This window comes from Ammodytes marinus (genome assembly GCF_949987685.1).
Source record: "Ammodytes marinus genome assembly, chromosome: 18".
Taxonomy (NCBI): Eukaryota; Metazoa; Chordata; class Actinopteri; order Uranoscopiformes; family Ammodytidae; genus Ammodytes; species Ammodytes marinus.
This window is the reverse complement of record NC_137222.1, coordinates 8,152,447-8,175,679: the sequence shown is the minus strand read 5'-3', so window position 1 is coordinate 8,175,679 and position 23,233 is coordinate 8,152,447. Positions and strand designations below refer to the sequence as shown.

At 41.6% G+C, this 23,233-nt stretch overlaps 1 protein-coding gene across 4 annotated transcripts in view; it reads left to right on the top strand.

Moving 5' to 3' along the window:
- The first annotated feature begins 242 nt into the window (after positions 1–242).
- ptpn13 (protein tyrosine phosphatase non-receptor type 13) overlaps positions 243–23,233 on the top strand; it is a 54,171-nt gene continuing 31,180 nt past the window's right edge. For all 4 annotated transcript variants that reach the window (XM_080046957.1, XM_080046958.1, XM_080046956.1 and 1 more), the window contains exons 1-8: positions 243–579; positions 5,394–5,513; positions 8,968–9,134; positions 10,864–10,929; positions 12,437–12,622; positions 13,195–13,282; positions 15,311–15,946; positions 21,481–21,573. In XM_080046957.1, the coding sequence (XP_079903083.1) occupies positions 5,399–5,513; positions 8,968–9,134; positions 10,864–10,929; positions 12,437–12,622; positions 13,195–13,282; positions 15,311–15,946; positions 21,481–21,573 (1,351 nt within the window). In that variant the 5' untranslated portion in view covers positions 243–579; positions 5,394–5,398. The remainder of the gene's footprint in view (positions 580–5,393; positions 5,514–8,967; positions 9,135–10,863; positions 10,930–12,436; positions 12,623–13,194; positions 13,283–15,310; positions 15,947–21,480; positions 21,574–23,233) is intronic.

Here is a 23,233-nt window from a genome sequence, read left to right as displayed (position 1 = left end):
ATAAAATAAAACTAAATTGCGCCTCTAGGATGCTCCAAGCCAAGGCAAGCTGACTGTACATTTTACTCCCAGTTGTGCTGTGTATGTGTTACTATAGAAACGGCTAGATGACAGTCCCCCTGAGCAGAGAGCCAATGGACGGCCATAGTAAGGTGTCTGGTTACTCCCAGTCAGCCCACGCTTAGCTAGCTGGGCTAAAGGAGGGGTTATTCCGCCTCTTCAGCAGTAATGGTGACTTGGCTCCGTGTGGAGGGAGCGCAGTGTTGTGTTGCTGCCATCACACACGACTTCTGAGCGAATTTCCTAGGAAAATATTTGTTTTTACGTTTGTTTCCATGTTTTTCTTTGCCCGGGAAACAAACGACAAACCAAGCAGTGAAGTGGAATTTTTTTTTCTATAGGTGAACGCGCTGTGGGAACCTGTTGCCTGCCTGACTCGCGCATAGTCAACTACACTCACCAAGATGTTGCTTTGTGGATGGGATGGCCTCTTGTCCCGTTCGTGTGCGCACTCATAGCCTCGCCGGAGTACGAACATTTTTCCCCCCTTTTAAGCGACTTTGTAGCTCTTCTCGCCTGGTGAGTTTCGGTTCGAGCACTCAGAAACGTAGCCTATTGTTCGAAAAAACTTTATTGTGTTAACTTGTAGCTTTCATCAGCGTTATGAGTCGAGTTGTGTCGAGCCTCAAACGCTGATGCGTGTCTGTTAAGCCTGCAGTCTCAACCTAGGGGGTTTGGGGTTAATGTTACAACAATGCTGCTTCCGATGGTGTCCCGCACGGGGCATCTTTGACCACACCACCAGTAGCCTATACGTGCATTTTTTAAGTTAATGAGGGAGGAAACGTCACTACCAAACAAAACAAAGAAAAACAATACAGTCAGCCTTCTTTGCTCACTGGTTTTAAGTTCGTCCACCAGCACTCTGTGTAATTGTGAGAAGAAGAATTGTCCACATTTTCAACAATTAATTTTCTCGTTGGTCAGTGCTGACTGAATGCTTTATTGGAGGGGGGCTGTAAGAAGGCATTTTTTTAAAACCCTCCCCCATTCATTACCATAGAAAAGTAGTCAAATTAATCCAATGTCAAAGGTCATGAGTTTTTTTTTCTATTTTAATGTGTCACTCAAGACTAGAGAGGAATGTTGGGAGTGATTGAAGGTCCCCTGGTGAAGTGGTTATCATGGAGATGGTGTGAGCATCATCATAGGAAAGAAATGAGGGAAGAGTGTGAGAGAGGGGGGTGAGATTGATTTTTTTCTTTCTTTTCTCTGCATGTCACGGTATTCATAGCAACCCTGTGATTAACAGAAATGGAGCGGATGAGGTCGAGACCAAAATGAGAAGTGAGGGCCGTGGGTCCAGAGTCGAGCTGATAATCATGGAATAGTCGTGGCTCTCTTTTTCTGACTGCTCATGAAAAACTAAAATAAAAATGCTCCAACATTTGGAGATCTGTTCATTGGTTAAAGAACTTCGTATAGGCTAACTGGTTGGGTGCTGTGATGGACAGTGTGTTGTCCTATCAACACAACTTGTGTCACACTCATAAAGTAATCATTGTTTGTTTAAATTCCTTGTATTTAAGTGAGTAAAATTCCTGCTACTGTCCACACACACACACACACACACACATACTTTATATTCAAGAGGACTAAAAGGTGGCTGGCATTTCACTTTTTGTCTTAATTGTATCAGTTTAATAGCATGCAGTGTTTTTGATTTGCTCTGTGTTTTAAAAACATCAGCCCCTTACGTCATTCAGTCCTGTCAGTTTCAGGAGATACTCTGATCCAGGCCTCCTAGAGACACACCGCGTGTGTTTTGAGTTTGGAATCGTGTGATCGCTCACATGCCGCATGATACAGTACGATTCTGGGAACAGAGGTTCACTCAGAGTTTGTTGTTGAATTTTCCTGGCATGGATGACTTCAGGAAGATTTTCACCTCACTGCTGGCGCGGGGTGCCTCTCTTCTCGCTGGCTTCTGTTCCAAATGTGTTTGCCAGCTGAGACCACACTTCTGATGTTTGGAGGATATGAACAAATTCCTTCTCGTATCTTATGTTACGAGTTATGCTTTTGGAAAAAGAATCTGTTTTTGTTTTTTTTTAAATGGAAGATTGCTTCGAAAGTGCAGCTACTCTGGGTTTCAAGATTTAGGGTAAAAGGAAAGTATGAGAGGGATGGATGTTTTTCTAATGTTGTTTGTTCTACAGAAGGATGAGCACCGAAAGAAAGCAGAAAGAAACTCGAAAGTAGTAACCAGGAGTGCAATTTTTAAAGGGATTGTTTTCCAAATCCATTTCATGGGTTGTAGCGATGACACTGACAGGAAGGTGGGAGGAAAAGGAAGAAAAAAAAACCTTCTCCTTAAGTGCAGCAGAGTAAAGAGCGCTATCACGTTTCCAGGATTATTTTCTTTAAATTCCTTGTGACTGTGGCCAAGACTTTTCTAACACTTGCTAACATGGCTTAGTGGAGCAGCAAACTAAGCCATGTTTAATTTTTTTTTTCTTCTTTTCTAGCTATAGTGTGGGAATACCTGTCTGGGAACAAACATCCCCACTGTTTGGAGAAAAAAGAAAAAAGCAAAAGTGGCGAAGGCTGTCTGCTCTGGCTGTTTTGGGCCGCTGCCTCCTAAGCCCCCCTTTAATAATGAGCGGGACCATAGTCCAATGCGAGGGGAGGCTGCTGGCCTGCACAGCAGCCTCAGCCGCGGATAAAAAACATTCCACTGTAGGTCTCTGTTGAAATAACAAGGGCCGCAAAACAATCAGTCTTCACAGCACCCGCTCTCCCCCATTCTCATGGGTAATGAGCAAGATGGGTAGTAACCCACTTCGCCCCAGACTTCACGCCTCCCATTGACCAGAATGGTTAACTGGCATTCCTGCATAAATATTTAGGCCTGTGACATCCCGCTTACTCATTAACTCTTTTCTACACACACTGGGATTCATAGGGAGGACATTGTTTGACATATTACTTTTCAGAAATAAAATAATAACTATTCAAGCTAATGAGGCAGCCAACCTAGTTTGTGCTAGGAGTTTAATTTAATGTGTAAGTTAATATGCTCAGATTTAGCTCATAATGCCAAACGCAAATAATTGGTGATTGCTTTGGTAACGTTCCTCTGTCACTCAGGTCTTTGTTGGACGCTCAGTTGGTCAACAACTATTGGATGGATTGGCACAGAATTTAGGACAGACGTTTATGGTTCATAGACAACAACATATAACGTTGGTGAAAGTTTCCTCTCTCACTTCCACCCACCTGTCCGAGCACTGCTGCTAACCCTGCCGTTGATTGTCAATTTCGACAAGTTGCAGAAATCACATCAGTCCGATAGAGATTTAGCATTTGTTGCTTTTGAACTCTTTATTGTCTCGGCCAATCTCTGTTTATTTCTCACTTCATTTGGCTTTGCTTTGAAAAACACAAGTTGATACCACACTCAATTTGGAGTGTGTTATCACTTCATTTAGTTATCAGATTAATGTGCAGAATCATGTCATGAGAAATGCCTACCTGATTTGCACTGCTCACACTATCAGCATGTGACAAAAAATAAATCAATTTAAACCTGAAATCAGGTGTCCATTATGGATAAATGTTCATGGGATTGTGAAATCATTATTGCATTGTCATGGTGATGCAGGTTTGGTTGATTGTGCTGCAGGTGTAATCAAAACAAAGGAGGGGCAGTGCTAATGTTAACAACATAAAGGATGAGTTTCACGCCCGCCATTTTTACATCTTCAAATCGAATATATTGATTCTCACAAACACACACTTCTAGTTCCAACAAGTATTGTGTTCCTATTTATGTTTTAGCTGTTGGAGATTCCTGTTTTGACATCATTTTCACTTCAGCTAGGGTTTGGAGAGATGGACCTAACAGTTCTCTCATTCAGGGTCCCCATATGACTGACTCTCAGTTGGTTAAAATGTTTTAAGCCCACACAACCCAGTTGTGTTTAAAAAAAATTAATGTTACATGTTACAGCATGTTTAACTTGTGTAAATTCAGTTTTAAACACATTCATCCTGTGAGACAGCAGGCTTGTGGGTCACATGAGCACAGTCAAAGTTCAACCCTTAGGCATAGCGTGTTGTCGCACGTGCAATCTAAACAGATGCACCGCTGTGTGACGTTGGTTTATATATATTTACATATGTATACTTTCTACACAATTGCGGCCGTCCTCAACAGGACATAGCTTGACCCTGTTTTAGTTTAATGAAGTGTAATCAGGAAACACATAGGTAGGCTATTACTTCTTTTTTTTAGAGCAGCTTCAAGACCGCACAGAGAACAAAGTGGTGCTTTGCTTTTCTAGATTAGTGTCTGATTCAGTATGAAGCCACTGTCTTAACCCTCAGAAGCTGGTAGAAGCTCCAAGTAATGAACTGCTACTTTGTTGAATGTAACTCAAGTCAAGCAGGGAGTGCGTCTGTGTGCCTGCATGTGCATCATGTGCCTGTCGCTACCTCCTCCGTTGTGATAAAACAGCTAACATTTAGAGTATGTGCCCAACGAGTTCACCCAAAGGCATGGGATAGAAAAAAAAGGGGAAAAAAGTCAGTGTTGAATGCATCATTGCTGAGTGTTATTGTAGTGCTATAACAATATGGGCCTTTTTATCTGCTTTCATGTTAAGACCTGTCGTGACAAGTAGGGCGCGGATTCTGACGGGATTAGACTTGTGTTAGGATTATAATTCTCAATTGAATTACAAGGCATGCAATGTTCAGTTGTTCCTTCTAATAGAAAATTCTCATTACTGACACCGACACAGGAGTGGGCGTTATCCAATTTGTGAAACCTTTTTAAATAAGGGGCGTCACGATTCTCCATATCCACGATTTGATTTTTAGGTCACAATTCGATTTTTCTATTTATTTATTTTTTTTGCACAGATTTCAGTGCCATTTTAGACTAGGAATAATTTGCTTTATGCCATGATAAATAATTAAAGATTTTAATCATTTATTTACAATATACCTATGTGTTTTTCAAATAATTGTTTTACCAGTCAACTGGAAACTAAATTTAAGAAAAAGAAGAGAGGTAGTATAAGGAAAATAACCTATTTGTTTTAGTTTTTCGCCATACATTAGCCTACATTTTACAACATAACATTGAACTACTCACGATAAATGATTTTTTTCACCAAATACAACTTTTTTCTGAACAGCGTTAGAACCACAATATAACTCAATTCAAGCTAGGTTCCAAACGAAAGGAAATTACTGCACCTTAGGGGCCCCTGTCAAATACTGTAACAGGAATGAAAGCATGTCATGGCTAAAGTTTAATGTTTGTATGCATGCTTGATCATCTTTCCAATGTTAACCAGTGTCCCCTGAATTGTCCTCCCACACAGGGAAGATGCATGTGTCCCTGGCAGAAGCCTTGGAGGTCCGAGGAGGTCCACTCCAGGAGGAGGAGGTGTGGGCAGTGCTCAGTCAGAGTGCTGAGAGCCTTCAGGAACTCTTTCACAAAGGTATGAGGAGGAACACATTGACTGAGGTGTGCAAAGAAATTGGCCTAGAAAGTCTTGAATATTCACACAGACACAGCTCACAAATCAGTTATCTGAATATTTTCATGCTACTTTTTTTCCTTTTTTTTATGGGGCTGAATAAAAATCATCTGGCGTCCAGATCACATGAATAACAGTTGCCATTTTGAGAGACAAATAAGATCGGACACTGTCTCTCTGAGATGATTTATTAGTGTTGCTTGTGGCAGTGGATTGGTTACTCAAACCAATGTGTGTCCTTTAACGATAACTTTGAGTCCCACTTAGAGTCTGCATACTTGTTCTGGATCATTAGTACGATTGTTGACTGCAATTATTTTTCTTGTCTTTAAGGGTCGAGTCAGCGATTCTGGAGAAGGCTTGTTGTCAAAATCACCTTTTGTCAAAATCAGAGAATTTCTCCAGAATAGCTGATTCCACCTTCAAAATGTTTGACCTTTTTTAATATTAAATTGAGACAAAATCCTGGTCTGCATAGTTAGTGCAATTGTTGAAATTGCAGGTTTGTTTCTTGTGTATGAATCATTGTCGTGAGTCACTTGTTCCTCTAAGTGTCCATGATTGTCCTTGAAACCGAAAATAGATAAGGCTGCCTAATTCAAAGAGTGTCTTTGTAACTTAAGTAAACTTCAACAGCGGGTCACTCAAGGGAGGGTTTACAGCGGAGAGGATGTGAGTCAGCTGGCCCTGCGGTGCCCTTCGAGATATTAAAAGGTTTGGGTGGTGCCTTGTGTCATAAGAAACACCAATGCACTGGGTGATGTTGGTCATTATTGTGTCATTGCCATTGCGAATTCCCACAAAGCTGTTACCAAGATCGCGTGTGCGTGTGCGTGTGCGTGTGTGTGTGTGTGTGTGTGTGATTGTGATTCTGCGAAAACCAGCTTGACTGCAACTTCCAGTTTTGCTGACTGGTTCCATTGCAGTGGGGGAATATCCTCATCAGCGTGGCCTGAAAACACATCTGATGTTATGCCGAGGTCACATTGATGACATGAGGATCGCTCGCTTGTCTTTCAGCCGTCAAGGCTTCTGAGATAAAGTTCTGAACACATCATGGACAAAATGCAAGGCTGGATACTTGGGAGTGTTTTCCGATGATTCCTATTTTAATCTCTGCATGGTGTGGTGCTGCAGCCATTGTTAACACGTCGGTCTTTTTCCTTCAGTGTGTAGTTGTGAAGCTATACTTAGTGAACTGCGGCCTCCCCGTGTGTACGCTTTTAGGCTGCTGAGTGAAGCTAAAATTTGAAGAGCAGATGTTGGAACCGGCTATTATAGAGTCAGTGAGCTATGTAAGGAAGTATGTTTATCATGAGAGCAGTTTTCGAATCGAATTTGTCGGACAGTTTGTTGTCTAAATATTTGTATGTCTGGCTAAAGCATTAAAAACAAGGGAAGTCAATGTCTTCATTTCAAGTGGATTAAATGTTTCAGCAAATTCTATACTGAAATATGTATATTGTTTCTTTTTGTCCATTGGAAGTGAATGCCAGGGTGTTACTGTTACCTAATGTATCGAGAGGGCCAATGTACTTGACTTGGCAAACATGTCACAAGGCTTTTCACACACTCAGACATTGTGAATGGACTCTCATTGTCAAACACTAAACCACCTGCACAGTTTTTCTTTTACTCCCCGGTGTATGAACAGTAGCGCTCAGTTAGTGTTTGTACAACAGTGATTTGTTTTAATAATGCGGTGACGCGTGTAAATATTTCCGATTTCGTCCTTGTGTTTTTTTGTCCAATGAATATTAGGGAGGAAATAGAAATCAGATTTACCTAAAGAGTTTGCCTATCTACTGGCATGTTGGCTTTCAAATTGAATGCATGCTACACCGTACAGTCTGCAATAATCTACACAGCCTGTTAGTATAATGGTTATCCCCTGCCCCCTATCAGAGATAGCAGCTTATCAGACTGACAGGCTACATTTTTAAAGGATGAAGAACTTAGAGTTGTGCGTTTTGCCGTCCTTTGAAGGGAGTAGGAGCATCCCGAGGTCACGTTTTGGATTTTTTCTGTTTGAGCAGTCAGTTTTCATCTTTGTTTTAGCAGATGATTTATTTACCATCCATCAACAACATGTGTTTGCTCAGTCTGAGTCATGCACTTCTGCTCTGCTCTAATATTGCTTATCCTGTGTGTGTGTGTGTGTGTGTGTGTGTGTGTGTGTGTGTGTGTGTGTGTGTGTGTGTGTGTGTGTGTGTGTGTGTGTGTGTGTGTGTGTGTGTGTGTGTGTGTGTGTGTGTGTGTGTGTGTGTGTGTGTGTGTGTGTGTGTGTGTGTGTGTGTGTGTGTGTGTGTGTGTGTGTGTGTGTGTGTGTGTGTGTGTGTGTGTTACACCTACTGACCCATTCTACTTTTGAGTTTGAGGATCTCCAAATGGTCACTTGAGTTTTAAACAGGAAACTGGTATTTACTTAGTAAATTCCAGCGTTTGAAAGCAGATATTTGGTGCCTCAAATCCAGCTCCTCTGTTTCGCTTCGCTGCTCCTCTCAGCGTTTAAGTATCAGCAAAGAAAAGAATTTTGCAGCGCTGCTCAAACATTCCTCTGTATATTTTTAAAACGTTTTCTCTGACCATAGCGCTGGCTGCGGCCTCGTAGCCATTCCTTTCTTGCTTCTATGCCTCAACTGTTATTTTCTTGCAGGCTAAGAAAGCAACATGTGTTTTTGTTTACTTCAGTCATCTTGAGTTTCCATAAACTACAAACGCCTTTTAGCGAGAAACAACAGATATGTCTACGATTGCTGCAGTCAGGCTGTGAGTGATTAGACAAATGTGATGCTAGAGTTATGCTTGAAAACCCAGCCCTTCATATTCCACTGTCAAGGAATTTAAAGGTCACATATTAAGCTCATTCTCAAGTTCAAAATTGAGATTTGGGTTTCGACTAGAAAAAGTTTTTGTGTTGTAGTGTCCAATAAAACATTCATATGTCTCACAGTGCTATTGTTGAATCTCCTCCTTTCAGCCTGTGTCTCAAACGCTCTATTTTAGAGTGTGTCTCTTTAAGCCCCGCCTTCCAAAAAGCCCGGTCTGCTCTGATTGGCCCTGAATTTAACTGCCGGTTTGAATCTAACTGCCGGTTAGAGTCTGGGGTAGCTTTGGGACTGCTTATCAGAGGTGGAGGTAGTGCTAATGAGGGGGTGTGGCTTCTCCCTTGTGATGTCATAAGGGAAGAGACATCTCACTGGGGTTTTTGAACACAGGTGTTCAGAAAGATGGAGGTGGAGAAATGGAGAAAGAGTCTCTAGTGACACTGGAATACCATATTAATGTTGAATTACCATGAAAAAGTACATATAGCACATTATGTGTCCTGTTAAATAATACAAATCAAAATGGTTGTGCTATTTTTCCCTGATCACATCTCCACTGGTTGAATTGTCTTTTTCCCCCTCTCCAGACCCCTCAGCCATGGGCTTCATCATCTCCCCCTGGTCCCTGCTGCTCATGCCCTCTGGAAACATCTCCTTCACAGACGAGTATGTCACCCAGCAGGACCTGAGAGCCTTCACAGCTCCAGAGGTCCTGGAAGGGCTCTCCTTGACTTCAGTCTCGGACATAGAGAAGGTATGAAACCTTTTGTAACGCCCATGTGGTGACACATCCTTAAAAAAAACTGTGCCAATGGTTTGAGTTTGATCAACTTCATCAAACAAATCTGTTAAGGCTCTTGTATTTTCAGGTAAAATCCTAGGGATAACTTTGAATTTAAACTTGGCAAGTTTGTGCCACTTTTTATGGAAACAGTTTTTTGCCATATTATCAAGCAAACAATTAATAAATAGAAAACTCAAAACAAAAATGAATAAACTCAAAATCAAAACATATCTATGTATGAACTGTTAGTCTTTTTGATAACATATCTTTAAAAAAAACATGTACTAGTAACAGTTTGATCAGTGAGAAAGAAGCAGAGGGAACTGTAAACAAAATATGTTATCAGACCAACAGTTTACATAAATATTGATACGTTTCGCCTTTAACATTATTTAATTTGTTTCACTGAGTTTTATTTTCTCTCAAATCACTTTTGTATTTAGCTTGATACTTATGGCACAACTCTGTACCATAAATTATGCTTTAATTTACCTAGTGTTCAAAGATTCAAGGGTAGGACAAATGATAGAGTAAGCAAGGAGTCCCTTTTGTGTTGTGTTGTGTCTGCCATCTACCCATTACGTTTATTGTATAACAACAGTGTTGTGTTGTTGAGCTGCTGTGTCCTTTTATTTATTGACACTTAAAACGGGCAATAACTTTGTTCATTTGTTTTGAACTACTATCGGTCAAATGGTGGGTGCAGATTCCTCCGTTGTTGTGATCAGGTGTTGTTTTAATGAGATCACCTTCAGTAACATAAAACCACTAAACTCATTCATAAATTTTTTTGGAGAATCTGAAATTGTTGTGCAGTGGAAACATTCAGAAGTGAATTGGAGAGCAACTGTATTCTCTCCTCTAGTGCAGAACTTGCTTCACATATGCACAGAACTCTGCCTTCCTCCATTCGACTCTGCTCTCAAGAGCGAAAAAATCCTGCATGACTGGATTCCCGTCTCTGGCACGGCCCCACAGACCTCAACACAGTTTTGTGCTGAGTCAGTTTTCCAGCCCTGCTCCCCGCCTCCCCAGCTGAGTTATTTCAGTGTAGAAAATATAATCTGTTTCTCTCATCATCAAGAGACTGCGGCTAAACATACGTCAGCAGCTGCGAATGCCACCATTTTCCTCTCACTCTTTCAACATTTGAGGTGGCATCGTCACTTTCTTTATAGTGGGGTGGATTTTTTAAATATCCACATTTCCCCGAGAGTGTGAGTGTGTCTTTAAGCGGTGTACCCGAGCTTCGGTTCCTGAAAGACCTTGAAGGCTATGTTGCATTCTTTGGCAATCCCTGAATTATTCTTTCCTCCACCAAGCCCAACATACAGAGGAAGTGATTTCTCGTCCCAAGCAATGAGTGCAGAGTAATAAGGAGAGGGAAATGGAAAAAGGCTTTTGGATTTAGGCTCAAAGCCCTCCGTCTTTTTCCTTTCCAAATAAGAATGAATTCAACTTTTTATTACACTCCAGCAATTACTGAGTTTTTATTCTGTCCCTCTGTCTGTCACACTTTATTTTGAATAAGGTTCAGGGCCTAGTTGATTTGACTGAATCAAAATATTTGGTATTACTTATTTTTGTATGCGCTCACTATTGATTTACTCGTCTTGTTTTTTTCCGATTCTTGTCAAACCTAGATTGGATTAGTTATAATGCTGCTTATGTAGTTTAAGAGATGTCTTTGTTTCCACAGATGCACATGTACTCTCTGGGGATGACCCTGTTCTGGGGAGCGGACTACGAAATTCCCCAAAGTCAGGTAAAACATTAAGGAGAAGTGGGATGAACATTCACCCTCATGTCATGTTGATAACTGTGTTTATAATTGAAGTAAATTTACAAAGGCTTACAAAGAAAATCCTTTTTCATTACATTGTGTATCGCAGACAATGCCGAAACTGTCTCAGTTTCTTCAATAAAATGTTGGAACAATGTTGTTTTTTTTAAACAAATGTATGACATCAGTGGATAAAGTTTAATAAGAGTTGAAACAGTCAACATTGTTGTTTACTGGGAAAGTCACACCGAAAGAACATTTTTCTCTGGGATTAACAGTAGCTCTAGTTACGCAAGCCAGTCACATTGAAACAATGAGAAGGTATACTTGCAGGAACTACAGTGAGGGCAGACATTACATTTCTTAGATTTTTTTTTTTTTTAAGAAATGAAATCTGTATCTGAATATTTCGTCCGGATATGAAAAATGGGCCAAGCTCTAAGCTCACTCTGGAATGTGTTTGTATCTGAGACGAGAGACCGCTGGAAGTGTTCTGGCGCGCAGTGCGTTCATATCTCAGCGAATAGTCAGTCAGGTGTAAAAATGGTTTGCACATTGATGAGAAAGTCACAGGTTAGACTCACAATCGAGTCATCCATTTCTGCATCACTGAAGGGCTCCACCCACTCCATGTCCTTTCACTCATCCACTAAGGAGGAGCTGCAATAAGATTATACTACTGTATTCATCCCAGATAATAGGAAATGCTTTTGCCAGGTTGCTCCAAAATGACAGAAACAAAAACAAAGAATACAAAATAAGTGAAATATGAAATAAACAAAGTAGGATTAAAAAAATACAGAGTGTGAAGTAAATGCAAAGAAAAGTGTTTAATTGAAGAACAGATAGCCCGTGATGGAGGGTGACAAGTCATATTGCACATTCAAGTACTAGTATTGCACAGTTGCAAAATAACCTAACAAACATTGGCGAACTACAACATGTCATAAAAGGATGTGCCATGTATGTACTGACTGCTTCTTTCAATCTAGTGTGCAAAAATGGCATCACGTGAACAAAATTCACATAATCTAATTAGGGCTGGCCCGAATTATTTGAATATCCGAGTATTCGTTTGTTAAATTAGTATTCGGAGCTCAATTCAGTATTCGGGATATTCGTGTTTTTTTAATTTTTTTGCAAAGGTAGCTCAAACTGCAGTATATTTTGTCAGCAAATAATATTTGGATACACAAGTTATAAAACAATTGTAAAATACAAATTAGACGTTCATTTAAAATATATTATCGAATTATTTGAACTTTGACCTAGTTGGCCGCTGCCCTTTGCGCAACCGGTGATATCAGCTGTAGTAGGCTACGTGATGTTACAAGAGTGAGGCAAACTAAAAGCGGCACCAAGCACAGGAGGGAGAGAGAGATGGAGGAAGAATAGATTGTGTTCCTAATAACTCTATAATAACATACCGCTGTTGTCCCTGTTTGTACAGTATGTGAACTTGTCTTTTTTTATTGTGTTTGCTTTGCAGCCTATGAAGTTGGGGGAACACCTGAACAGCCTGCTTCTCAACATGTGTGATGATGTTACACTGAGTCGAATGTCGTTGCGCACGGTGCTGGACATCTGCAGTAAACACATTAGAAACTCCAGCTGTGACCCTCCCTTCTCCTATATCAGAAAACTGGTCCGCTTGGTACTGGGCAGCCTTTCCCAGGTAGGCATGTCTTTTTTTATGGAGGTCAAAAACATTGTTCTGCTCGTGGTGAAGCGGTTAGAGTGCCCTGACAAAATCACTTTTTGTCAAAATAAGTTAATATATCCTCACAATCCACAACCTGTATGTACTGTGCCCTGATAAAAAAAATATCTGGTCTTCAAACACAGCCTATGCTCTGTAAACTGGTACGTTTACAGAGCCCAGGCTGTGTATTAACACTGTTTATTTTCTCTCCAGTGAACACACACAACATGGAGAGATAGTGAGGATATATTAACGGATTTTTTGATTATGACAGCAAACGTTCTCCAGAATTGCTGAATCCACCTTTTAACTGTTAGTGAAAACCCTCTCTGCCAAATAACAGTAGGATTGTTCAATAAGACAACAGATGGTGAGGCTCATGCTGTTAGGACATGATTTCATGATGGAAGACTCCCAGAATGAATGACCCGTTAACTCGTGTTTTTTTTCTCCTCCCTCCCTCTTCACTCTCTCCTGTTTTTTCAACCCCACTCTTTGTTTTTCTTTCAACCTTTAAATCCACTCTCACTCCCTCTTTCTCTCAGCTGGACGGTCTGCTGACCGATAGAGAGTCTCTTCCGGAGCGCAGTAAGGAGATTCGGGAGAGGTTGAGGGGTAAAGGCCTACCTGCAGGTAAGATGAGCTGCACTGACACACACACGCACGCACGCACACACACACACACACACATGCACACACGCACACACATTTGCGCACACACACCGAACACATTGCAACTAGAGCTGTATTTGCTTAGCGTGTTTGTCAGAGGAACTTATGTGGCGTAGAGAGGAGTGATTAATTTACACTGTGATACAGATTTCTTGGCTGCCAAACAGTTGGTGATAATGGGCTCTGGTTTCTATTAGTCTTCAGAAAGACTTTCTAGTTATCCTATTCTCTGTATTATTCATGCGAGTAGGCGCAAGGTCTGGAACCAGGACAAATCACCAGATTTTAAGATTAGTAGGTTCTGTCAAGATAACAATGATGAGAATGTTTGTTAAAATCAGGTCAAGAGAGAGTGTCTTATCTTTTCTCACTTTGGAATGATAAACCAAGCTTGTGACGGAGCGTAGTTGGACTTACTGTTTATGTGTTGGAAGTTTTTAATCAGGGATTTAGATATAAATCCAAATGATTCCTCGATTAAGTTACATCCTCGCTTTGGGAGTTTGTGGGAAAGACTGTAAAGTAGATGAGGAGCAACACACTGCAACCTTGAAACGGGATTTAATTCAGGAAAATATGAGCAAATCTTCCCAGTGGTTTCCGAGAGAACTCGGGCACGTTTCCAGGCCATGGAAAGGAGAGCGGAGCACAAACATGGCTTCGTCGTCCCCGATTATGTAAGCATGGCATGGCATTGATTACAGATGCATACTCCGGAGTCACCAGTGAAGCAGGCCCGTCTGCTGTTTGTATCAGTGCTTTGTTTTGCTGCTTGAGCACCAGTCAGCCCTAGGGAAAGTACATGCAAAGGGTATAACTCGCTTCTTAAGTGTCTTAGTGTTGTGAAGCAGCCACTCTCTCTTTCTCCTGTATGCCAGTGGTTCCAAGTTGAAATTGCTGCGAGGGAAACTCGGTCATTGTCTCATTTCATGTTGGCTATTTTATACCGCCAATTTTTCCTCGCCGTGCACCATATGACGGCTACACCACACTAGTTTTGCTGAAAACTCGTGCCAACAATAGATTTCTTTGAAAGAATAAAATACATCCCGTTGAGAAAACAGGATGTTTTCTCTCAATCTAGTCCTTGTGTGATTCCCCAAGTCCCAGGAAGACTGCCTGCCCGTCTTTGATGTGTTTCTCTGTTAAGACCAAGCATATGCTTTGTAGATTAAACCACCACATGCAGCGTTTTTTTACAGGACTTAACGTCTCCCTCTCTGCTCTTTCATTTCTGCGTCTCTTCCCCTTGTTATTGCTCTTGCTCGTGCACATGTTTGCCTTCTGTGTATGTCTTTCTCTCTCAAACAGGAGCCGTCACTGGCACAGTTTATATGTCTGTCTTGTCTGGAAAGGCAGACTAAAAATTTATGGACAGTTTTAAAAATAAAAAAAGCAACATTCATTATTACATTTTAAGAAAGACAGAGTGATACATGGGCTGGATGCCTGGGCCAGAAATGGTTCGTTATTGTGGGACAGTATTTTATGTTGTTTGTCCTAAAATAATGGGTAACATTTTTGCTACTAGACAAAAACAGACCTTCTGCAGAAATTGTTGGTACCGCTTAAGGTCAGGCACGTTTCTTTCTGTGCTTTTCTTTGTACAGTAATTTGTTTACTTACCAATTCAATTACTTTAATTTGCCATTAATGGCTTCTATATTTCCACACCTGGGGCTGTGTAAAAGCAGCTTCATATTGTGGCTACACATTCTAATTAAATACCATCTACTCCAACAAATAACCATCAAACAATTATTTTGGCCATGATTTAAAAGTATTGAAATTTAGAATTTAAAATGGAAGGAAGTGTCATTAGAGTAATTAGGCCGACACATTGGTGTTTTTGTAGGCTTTGTAGAACTGTAATATAATAGTCAAAGAAATGTTTTAATTAGTGTATAATCACTTTAAAAAGTTCTTGTTTTCTTTATTACCTTTTAACTGTACCTAATTGAAAAAAAAAATATCTAAATTTCTTCTCAGGGAGGAGCGCGGCCCCCAGGGTCTTGGAGCGCTACAGAGCCAGGACTCAGGAGCAGACTTCTCTAAACCGGGGCCTCAGTCGCTCCATGGGCTCTCTGCCCATCCAGGACCTTATGAAGGGGGACGACGGGACAGCATTGCAGTATTCCATGCCTGACTATCACCCCAACTCTGAATCGCCCACAGAACTCTACTCCAAAGCCCCCTCACTCCCGCAACAGCACTCATACCCCTACCTGCACCCCCTTCACCCCCAGCAAAAGGGCCGGCCCGTGGAACTAGACCGGCGGTCTTTACACTTCCACGGTGGGGACTTGGGCCCTAGCCCAAGCCCCCATGCCAGAAAGAACTGGGCTTCCTCTGTGGACTTGGCTTACATTGACCCGGAGGCTCTTCGCTTTGGGGCTCTGGAGGACGCGCGGAGGGGCAGCAGTGCCATCAGTACCCACTCGGTTGGCCGGCAAGTGCGGGCGTCCAGGGAGAGGGAGTCTCGCTACTCTGAGTTTGGTGGTGGGCTGAAGAGTAGGAAGCCTCACCACCACTCAGCCCTGTCGGTGGGCTCGGGCCTCGCCAACGCCTATGACAGGATAAAGGAGAGACAGAGGAAACTGCAGGTGCTAAGACAAGCAGTGGACGGTGAGTACACTTTAGCTTGTCATAAAGGTGCAGTGAAGAGGAGAGGTTGTTTTCAGCCCAAAGGCTGAGATAAATGACCTGCTCGGAAGTTTTGGGTTGACCGTAAAATGTTATGTGTTTATGTCAGACAATTTCCTGGAGAACTTTTCAAATCGTGACTCATATGCTACAAGTATGTAAATCAACTGGTACTTAGTTTGTCTTGTGGAAGGCTCAGTATGCGCCATTGAAAATGCTTATCAGATGGTTGAAAAGCTTTTGAAACTCCCTCCCCTTTTCAAATGTCTGAATTATTTTATTATTTTTGGAGGGGGGGGGGGGGCTCTGTCCTATGATTTCTGTAACTTTTTGACTAGCGACACTGTCAATGCCTCAGGCAGAAGAGTCTGAAAATGTGTGCTGTTATCCCCATATTTAAACTATATCATGTTTCATCTCCGCTCTATGACGACATCTCTTCATCCCACCTTTGAGTGTGGGCGTTCAAGACAGCTTTAATAATGATCGAATCTTAGATGTTTTTTAACAGCCCGTGAGCCCGTTTAAAATATGCTGATCAAACACAAAAAATACAAGATCCCATATGAGGCTAGGCAGCTGCTCACCTGAAAGTCACTTTGCAAAATGTACAAACCAAGATTGTTTTTGCAGCTACAGCTTTCTTCAGATCTTTTGTCTTCGTCCTTTTTTGTTTTTTCCTCATTGCGACGGATTACACACACCAATCGCCAGCTCATAAGTATTGCGGGATAATGGGATTCTGGTGACAGGTCTGAGCTTGGTCTCGTGCCATTATTGTGTAATGTGCCGTGCAGGTACTTTGTCCGAACACGTAGTGAGTTTGCTTCCATGTTAAAAAATGCTACCCTATATATGGATGTTATGCCTGAGGTGGCCCAACATTTAAAAACAGTAAAATGTTCCCAGCTGGTGAGACAATGAATTAAATCTTCAGTAAAACACAGCCTTTTGACGTCCCAGCTGTGTTAAAAAGATATATAGGAAATGTCAAACTGTGTGGTAAAAATTAATTTATCTGGCAATAAAAAGCAGTTTGGTTGCCCTCTGACAGGCCTATCTTGAGAGGTGAAAATGTGACAGTGATTGGGGTGACGTGAGCAGACAGACAGACAGACACCCGCACTAGTTACAGGTTGTGTGTCCCCATCTGTAACTACCATGTGGGCTAGCTTGGAGCTGGGTGCTGGCTCGAATGAAGGATCGTTGGTGGTGGTGGCTGCGCGGCAGTGTTTTTTTATACAGAACGTATGAGTCACTGGGTACAGACGTTTCCAAATGGCTGATTCAAATTACAGGCCGTCTTAATTCTAGCCTGCTGCTGACTGTCACACATGATATGAAGCCAAATCCCTTCCTTTTTTCGTTATTTTTTCTTACACGAGTGTAAACACACAGAGAAAAGCACACGTATGTGCAGGGTATTCAGAAACTCAACAAAAAAAAATATCTTCGTCTATCACATGCTTGGACCGAGCGCGCACACACAACACAATTGTCTAACAGTCAGTCCCAAGAGCTTTAACTTTCCTTCAGGAGCTTATTGAAATTCTTAGTAAAGTCTCTATAGGCCGAGAGTCACACGTGGCTATGATATGGGTCTGCTTGCCATTCGAGCGCAGTGGAGGGGCATGAGGGATGAATGGTTTCATATAATAAAGCGCTGTCTTTCTACCTCTTCTTCCCTTTCCTTCTCCCGCTAGCTCGCAATGCCCAACAATCCAGCCTCCCTGCTTTGCTGGCAGCTATTTTTAATGCTGACCGAGCGAGCCACCAACCGAGGGCATTCTTTTCCTCCACTGTGGCTTTTTTTATTTTCATCCCCAGCTAGTCCTGCCTTCCTTTCCGTCCCTCCCCCCTATTTTGCCTTTTGCTGATTGTAATCACATTAGTAGCTCTTGGCATTTTTTTTTTATTCCATCTGCCCATGTGTAGAGTAGAGCTAAGCTGAGCTGGCACGAAAAATGAGTATGATGGGTTAGCCTCTGTCTATTGTCCCACCTCTCACACAGTGTGCGTATATAGGCTTCTTCTTGCCCCGAGAAGATTGAGAGGATTTAACTTTGTGTGTTGACCTTCTGATTCATATTAAATCATGGTAGATGTTCGACACCACACCGAAGCTAGAGAATGTTCGCTCCCCATCTAAACTTGACTGAGGTTGACTTGACTGCGAAGGCCGAGCCAAAAATATTTTTTGTATTCCATGATCCCAGAGCTGTTTCGCTATATAGTATGAATGGGACCTAATTGAGCACAGACCATTTGCAGGGCCTCGTGGATGTGTTACTTGGCAGCGAGCTCCCTTTTTTCTTTCTTTCTCTCTTACTCTTTTTCTGTTCTTTTCTGCAGGAAAGTGATGGCGCAGCAGTGGTCAGTGCTCTCAGGTTTCACACTGCTTCTATGCCTTCTGTGTGTGTGCACTTTTAAATCCCGTCCAACTGAATACGTTTTTAACGTTACCATGACTAAAGCATTGTGTGTGTGAGCATGCTAGTGTGTGCATGGGCATGTTTATACCTGGTTCCCCTATGTGTCATCTGGTGCATCCTAAAACTCCCTCCTCCTTTTCCTTTATAATTTTTTCTTTTCCTTTTAGATGCTAAGGTGCTTCAATAGGTCATAACGTTCCTTGCAGACCAAGAGGCTGTAATTGGAGTCATGCATAGCTGATGAGGGAATTCCAAACATTATTGGACTTTTCCGGCACTTGGCAGCAGGTCATGTGGCTTTGGGTTGGGGTTGGGTCCAGCTTGGACAACAATACTGAACCCTGCTGCCTCAGGGAAAGGTGTTCGCAAAACGTACAGCCCCCAAATTCAATTTATTATACAACAGTTTGGTTTGTTGACTCTAAAGGATGCATTAGGAAAGATTATAACGTGTGTAAGGATGTTATTAAAAAAACTTATGAGCATAAGGTTTATTTATGTCTCGTTTTAAAGATATAATGTCTAACTTTTTCATTTAAATGAATGTCGATTACATTCAAGCCACCGGCAAACAAGTTGACACAAAGTTGACTTAGCCTATCAGCTCCACAACACTTTCTTTTTATTTCTCAGTATGGCAGCATTTACTAAATGTTGTCAGCCCCTGACACTGGCGCAGGAGCTCAGGAAAAATCCCAAGAATTGCCCAAAAAAGTTTCAGTTGTTGATTCTACTGCTAAAGAAAGAACCTGGACGTGCAGTCGAAGGTATAGAAAATCCATGTGTGATCACCGAACGCTTACCTCATGTAGAAGCTCCGATTTTCTTGTTGTGCTTACTCACAATTCCTCATGGGGGAAACAAGTTACGAACTATATAGCTTTAATCAACAGCCTGACTCATTTCCGCGCCCCTTAAAAGGAGAAAGTTTCCATTTTTTTCACACTTGCAGTCGGTATGTTTTTCTTTTTCAAGGGATGTTCCTTCTCCTGCCTGGAACCACCCGACTTGGAATAACCTTAGAGTCTGAGTTTGGTCCCAAAAGGCTATAGCCTATAGAAGCTGTTTGAGGTATTGTGCATAAGTGCCAGTTCCTGGAGAGGAAATGAGAAGATAGGGCGGAGTTAAATACGGCTTGCATCAACTCTTCCTTGGAAACTGTGCTCTTTCAGGTTAAAATGTGTACACACTGTTCCTGATTGAGTGGGAAGTAAGTTGGAGCATTAAAACTATGAATGAAAATGAACCCTTTTTTTTTTTTTTTTTTTTTTTTTTAAATCCACACACAGCATTTAATTACATCTAAATCATGCTGACAATAACTGAACTCTTTTATATCTTTCATTGTCTTTCTGTGAATTTAAGTCTCTCTCTCTGTGTGTGTGTGTGTGTGTGTGTATGTGTGTTACTCATCAATTGTGATCCTTTTTAAGGTTGAAGAGGAATGGATTCAGACCATCAGCGGATTTATTCTATGGTGCTTTTGTCCTCATCTGTTTTTTATTATTATATTTTATTTCCTGGGAATCAGTGGGCAGGAGCGTGTAGGATAGGTCTTTATCTGACTCACCCCTTCTGCTCCCTTGCTCATTTAGTAAAACAGTCACATAATCAGCAAGATATCGCCATGTATCTCTCTAATGAGCCGTGACCGTCTCCGTCTCTCGTTCCCATCAGGGGTTTGAGGCGCGGTGCATTTTTTTATTTTATTTAAATTTTTGAGGTCCAAGAACTGATGATCCCATGGTTTTATTTGGGGATTTCTCGTGAATATGCTGAGCCACCCCTCGGGCTAATTATGACTGACAACCACTTTAGATGCCTGGGGCTTTTCCACAAAACAGAAGTTTTGAACACAGAATGTTGTTTTTCCACTAGCCACATTCATTCTTGGGAATTGATCTTTTTTTTCCCCCCTCTGCACAATTTTCTCCAATTTGTTCTGCAGATCTCCAGATGCATTATACATGTAGCTTACATTTAGCAACATAGCAGACAGCACAGGACAGGCAACTTTACACGTTTATGAATGTATGTGGCCGTTTTAGGACACTGAAACTTTGTTGAAGCTAAGATGGTAAACCACTGTCATTTGTAAAAGAAGAGACTTCTCCTCTGTTTACCTTTTTTATAATGCAGATGCTTGCGTTGACTCATGACTCACTACAAAGGCTGAAGATGGAAAAACTATTTTGGGTGAAATCGACCAGCATTTTTCTTCCCGAGTATTGCTCTAGTAGTTGATGCTTTTCAGTTATGTTAGAATGGAGACACACGTTACGTCATGACAAAGACAAAGCTGTTGCACAGTGAAACCCTGAAGTATAATGTGTGAGCAATGACGAGGGAATGCCACTCATTCGAGCTATGCAGCTGATACTGCAGAGCTGGACTTTCAAGTTATACACTATGTACTAGGAAGAGAAACTCACAACAACACATAAGGTTTAGGTTCACACGGTTGCGTATTGTTTACTGTGTTATCCCGAGTAACCGCCGATTTCCAATTTGCTGTCAAGTTAATGAATCACCGCTTAGAGAAAGGTAAATCACTATGGGAATGTGGTCTGTACTTGCAGTGGTCACCCTGTCAAGCAAGACAAAAGACTATCCATCCTAGACGGAAAGCTCCCTAACATGACCGGAGGCATGCCTGTAGAAGCTGCTTTTCAGCATAATTACATACGTATGTCTCTCGTTAGCAGTGTTTACAAACAGCATGACTAATACCTGGGCTTTGTGTACAGTCTAATGGTTTGAGGATACCATCAGTCAAGAGAGTCGTCTAAAAAATAGCAACAGTAGCTTGTCAGTTCACCTGTTGTCCAAGTCTTCATAAAAAAGTGATATGACGTTCTCTTAATCTCTGTATTGCGTGACTTTGAAAAAGAAATGCCTCCATTGTTAACATCCCCCTCACAAACGACAAATGAGTCCATATAACCATTGCTCCCAAGTTGTCTCATGTGCATGATGTTTCTGTTTGATCTGTTTTGTCATGTTACATTACTCTCTTACATTACTGCATGGTTTCTATTCTATTGTTCTTAAATAAGGGGGCTGATGGTCTTTCTCTTCCCACAGAGCCTGTCCTCACCCACCAGAGGTACCACAGCGACTACAGCTCATCCAGTGAAAGCCCCTCGGTGGCCTCCTCTGATCCAGACTACAGGCAAGGTAAAAGACGCCTCCATAGGAACCCTTTATCAACGCTGGTCTCTCCATGGAGGGCTTATAACGTGTACTGTGCCATGTGGCCGACGCTGCACAAACATAACTCATCTTGGTTATTTGCATGCAAGCAGAAAGTAAAAAATGAAATACCACTTGTAGGCTACGCACATTTATTTTTCTTCTCAAAATGGCTGAGCTCTTCCATTGCAGTAATACCATGCCTATTACAACAGACCAGAGTTCTTCAGTCTTGATCCAGCGGATTTAGAGCCTCTTCTGGTTTTTCCCTTTAGCCATCTTATCGCAGACTGATTTACACCTGGAACGGTGAGTGAATCATTTAACAAGAAAACCAGCAGTAGCCTGGGATCTAAAAGTACAGGCAAAGGACATCAATTATTCTTTGTGTGCGCTGACTGTGGTCTGCCCTGCTCAATGCCAGATTCCCTTGCTTGTCCCAGTGCCAAAGCTCACAGGGCTAAAAATGATTTTAGAGGAGCACTGGAAAGATCCTTTTGTTGTTTCCAGGTAACAGCCACGTCAGCTGTTGTCCGTCACTTACGTTGTGTCGCTGATGGAATCGGATAATGTCTGAAAGCTATGAACGATTGCACAGGACAATCCACCTTCACAGTCGGAGCAAAGCGATAATTGTGCCTTAAACACAGACGAGACTTCTTCAATTGTCAGTCATCGTAACAGTGTGGAAAACTGGCTGGCATGGCAAGTTTAAAGTGGTTAACACAGCTATGGCTACAGCCGTTTGAGCAACACTCAGCAGTTTAGATTTAATCTTTCCAAACTAGAGTTACGAAAATATCCCAAACCCCCTTTTTCTGTGTGAGTTATTATGCAGCAGGTTACCATGACAGTCAAGTACAAGTTGTCATTGTTTTGGAGATGTTGCACATTATAAGAGAAAGAAAACACATTAAACCAAATCAGACACATCAGGCAGCAGTGAAAGACTTGGGATGAAGTAGACATTTAACTACACATACATTTTGTATATGTATACAGTATAGGGGAGAATGGGGTAATCTCAGCCACTTTTTACATTTGCTCCCCTCTAAGCAAGCTAAAATGATTTATCACTCAAATGTACACATTTCCCATTAATTCGGGATGTTTCCTAGAAATGGGCATTAGAAGATTTTTTTTAAGACAGGGCAGTGAAAATATGATTGTTTTAAAAAAAGTTGTCATGTGGCTCACTTTACCCCAGCTGTGGGGTAAACTGATCCACTTACTTTTTCCACTCTAAAACTACCATAACAACACATATTGTAACAGTAAGAATCCTGAAAGATAGCCACACATTCCAGAACTAATGTCGGACTAGTAAAAGAATGATGGGGTTTGGTCAATTAAGCAAAGCAAATTTTCTAAACGCTTGAAAGTAACTCTGAACAAAATCAAATACAACATATTATAATTCAAAAGGTTTTAATAAGATTCAAATTAAAGATAGAACCAGTTAGATTAGAACACAGTCTGGGGGTCAGAACACAGGACCCTTAGAGCCAGCTAGTGTCTCGAGGTCAAAGCATAGGAAAATCAGAACCAGCGAGAACAGCCTGGGACTCAGAACACAGGAGAAGACCCAACTGGATTATAACATCAGCCTGTCATACTCTACAACTAGGCCTACTCTACATTCTAG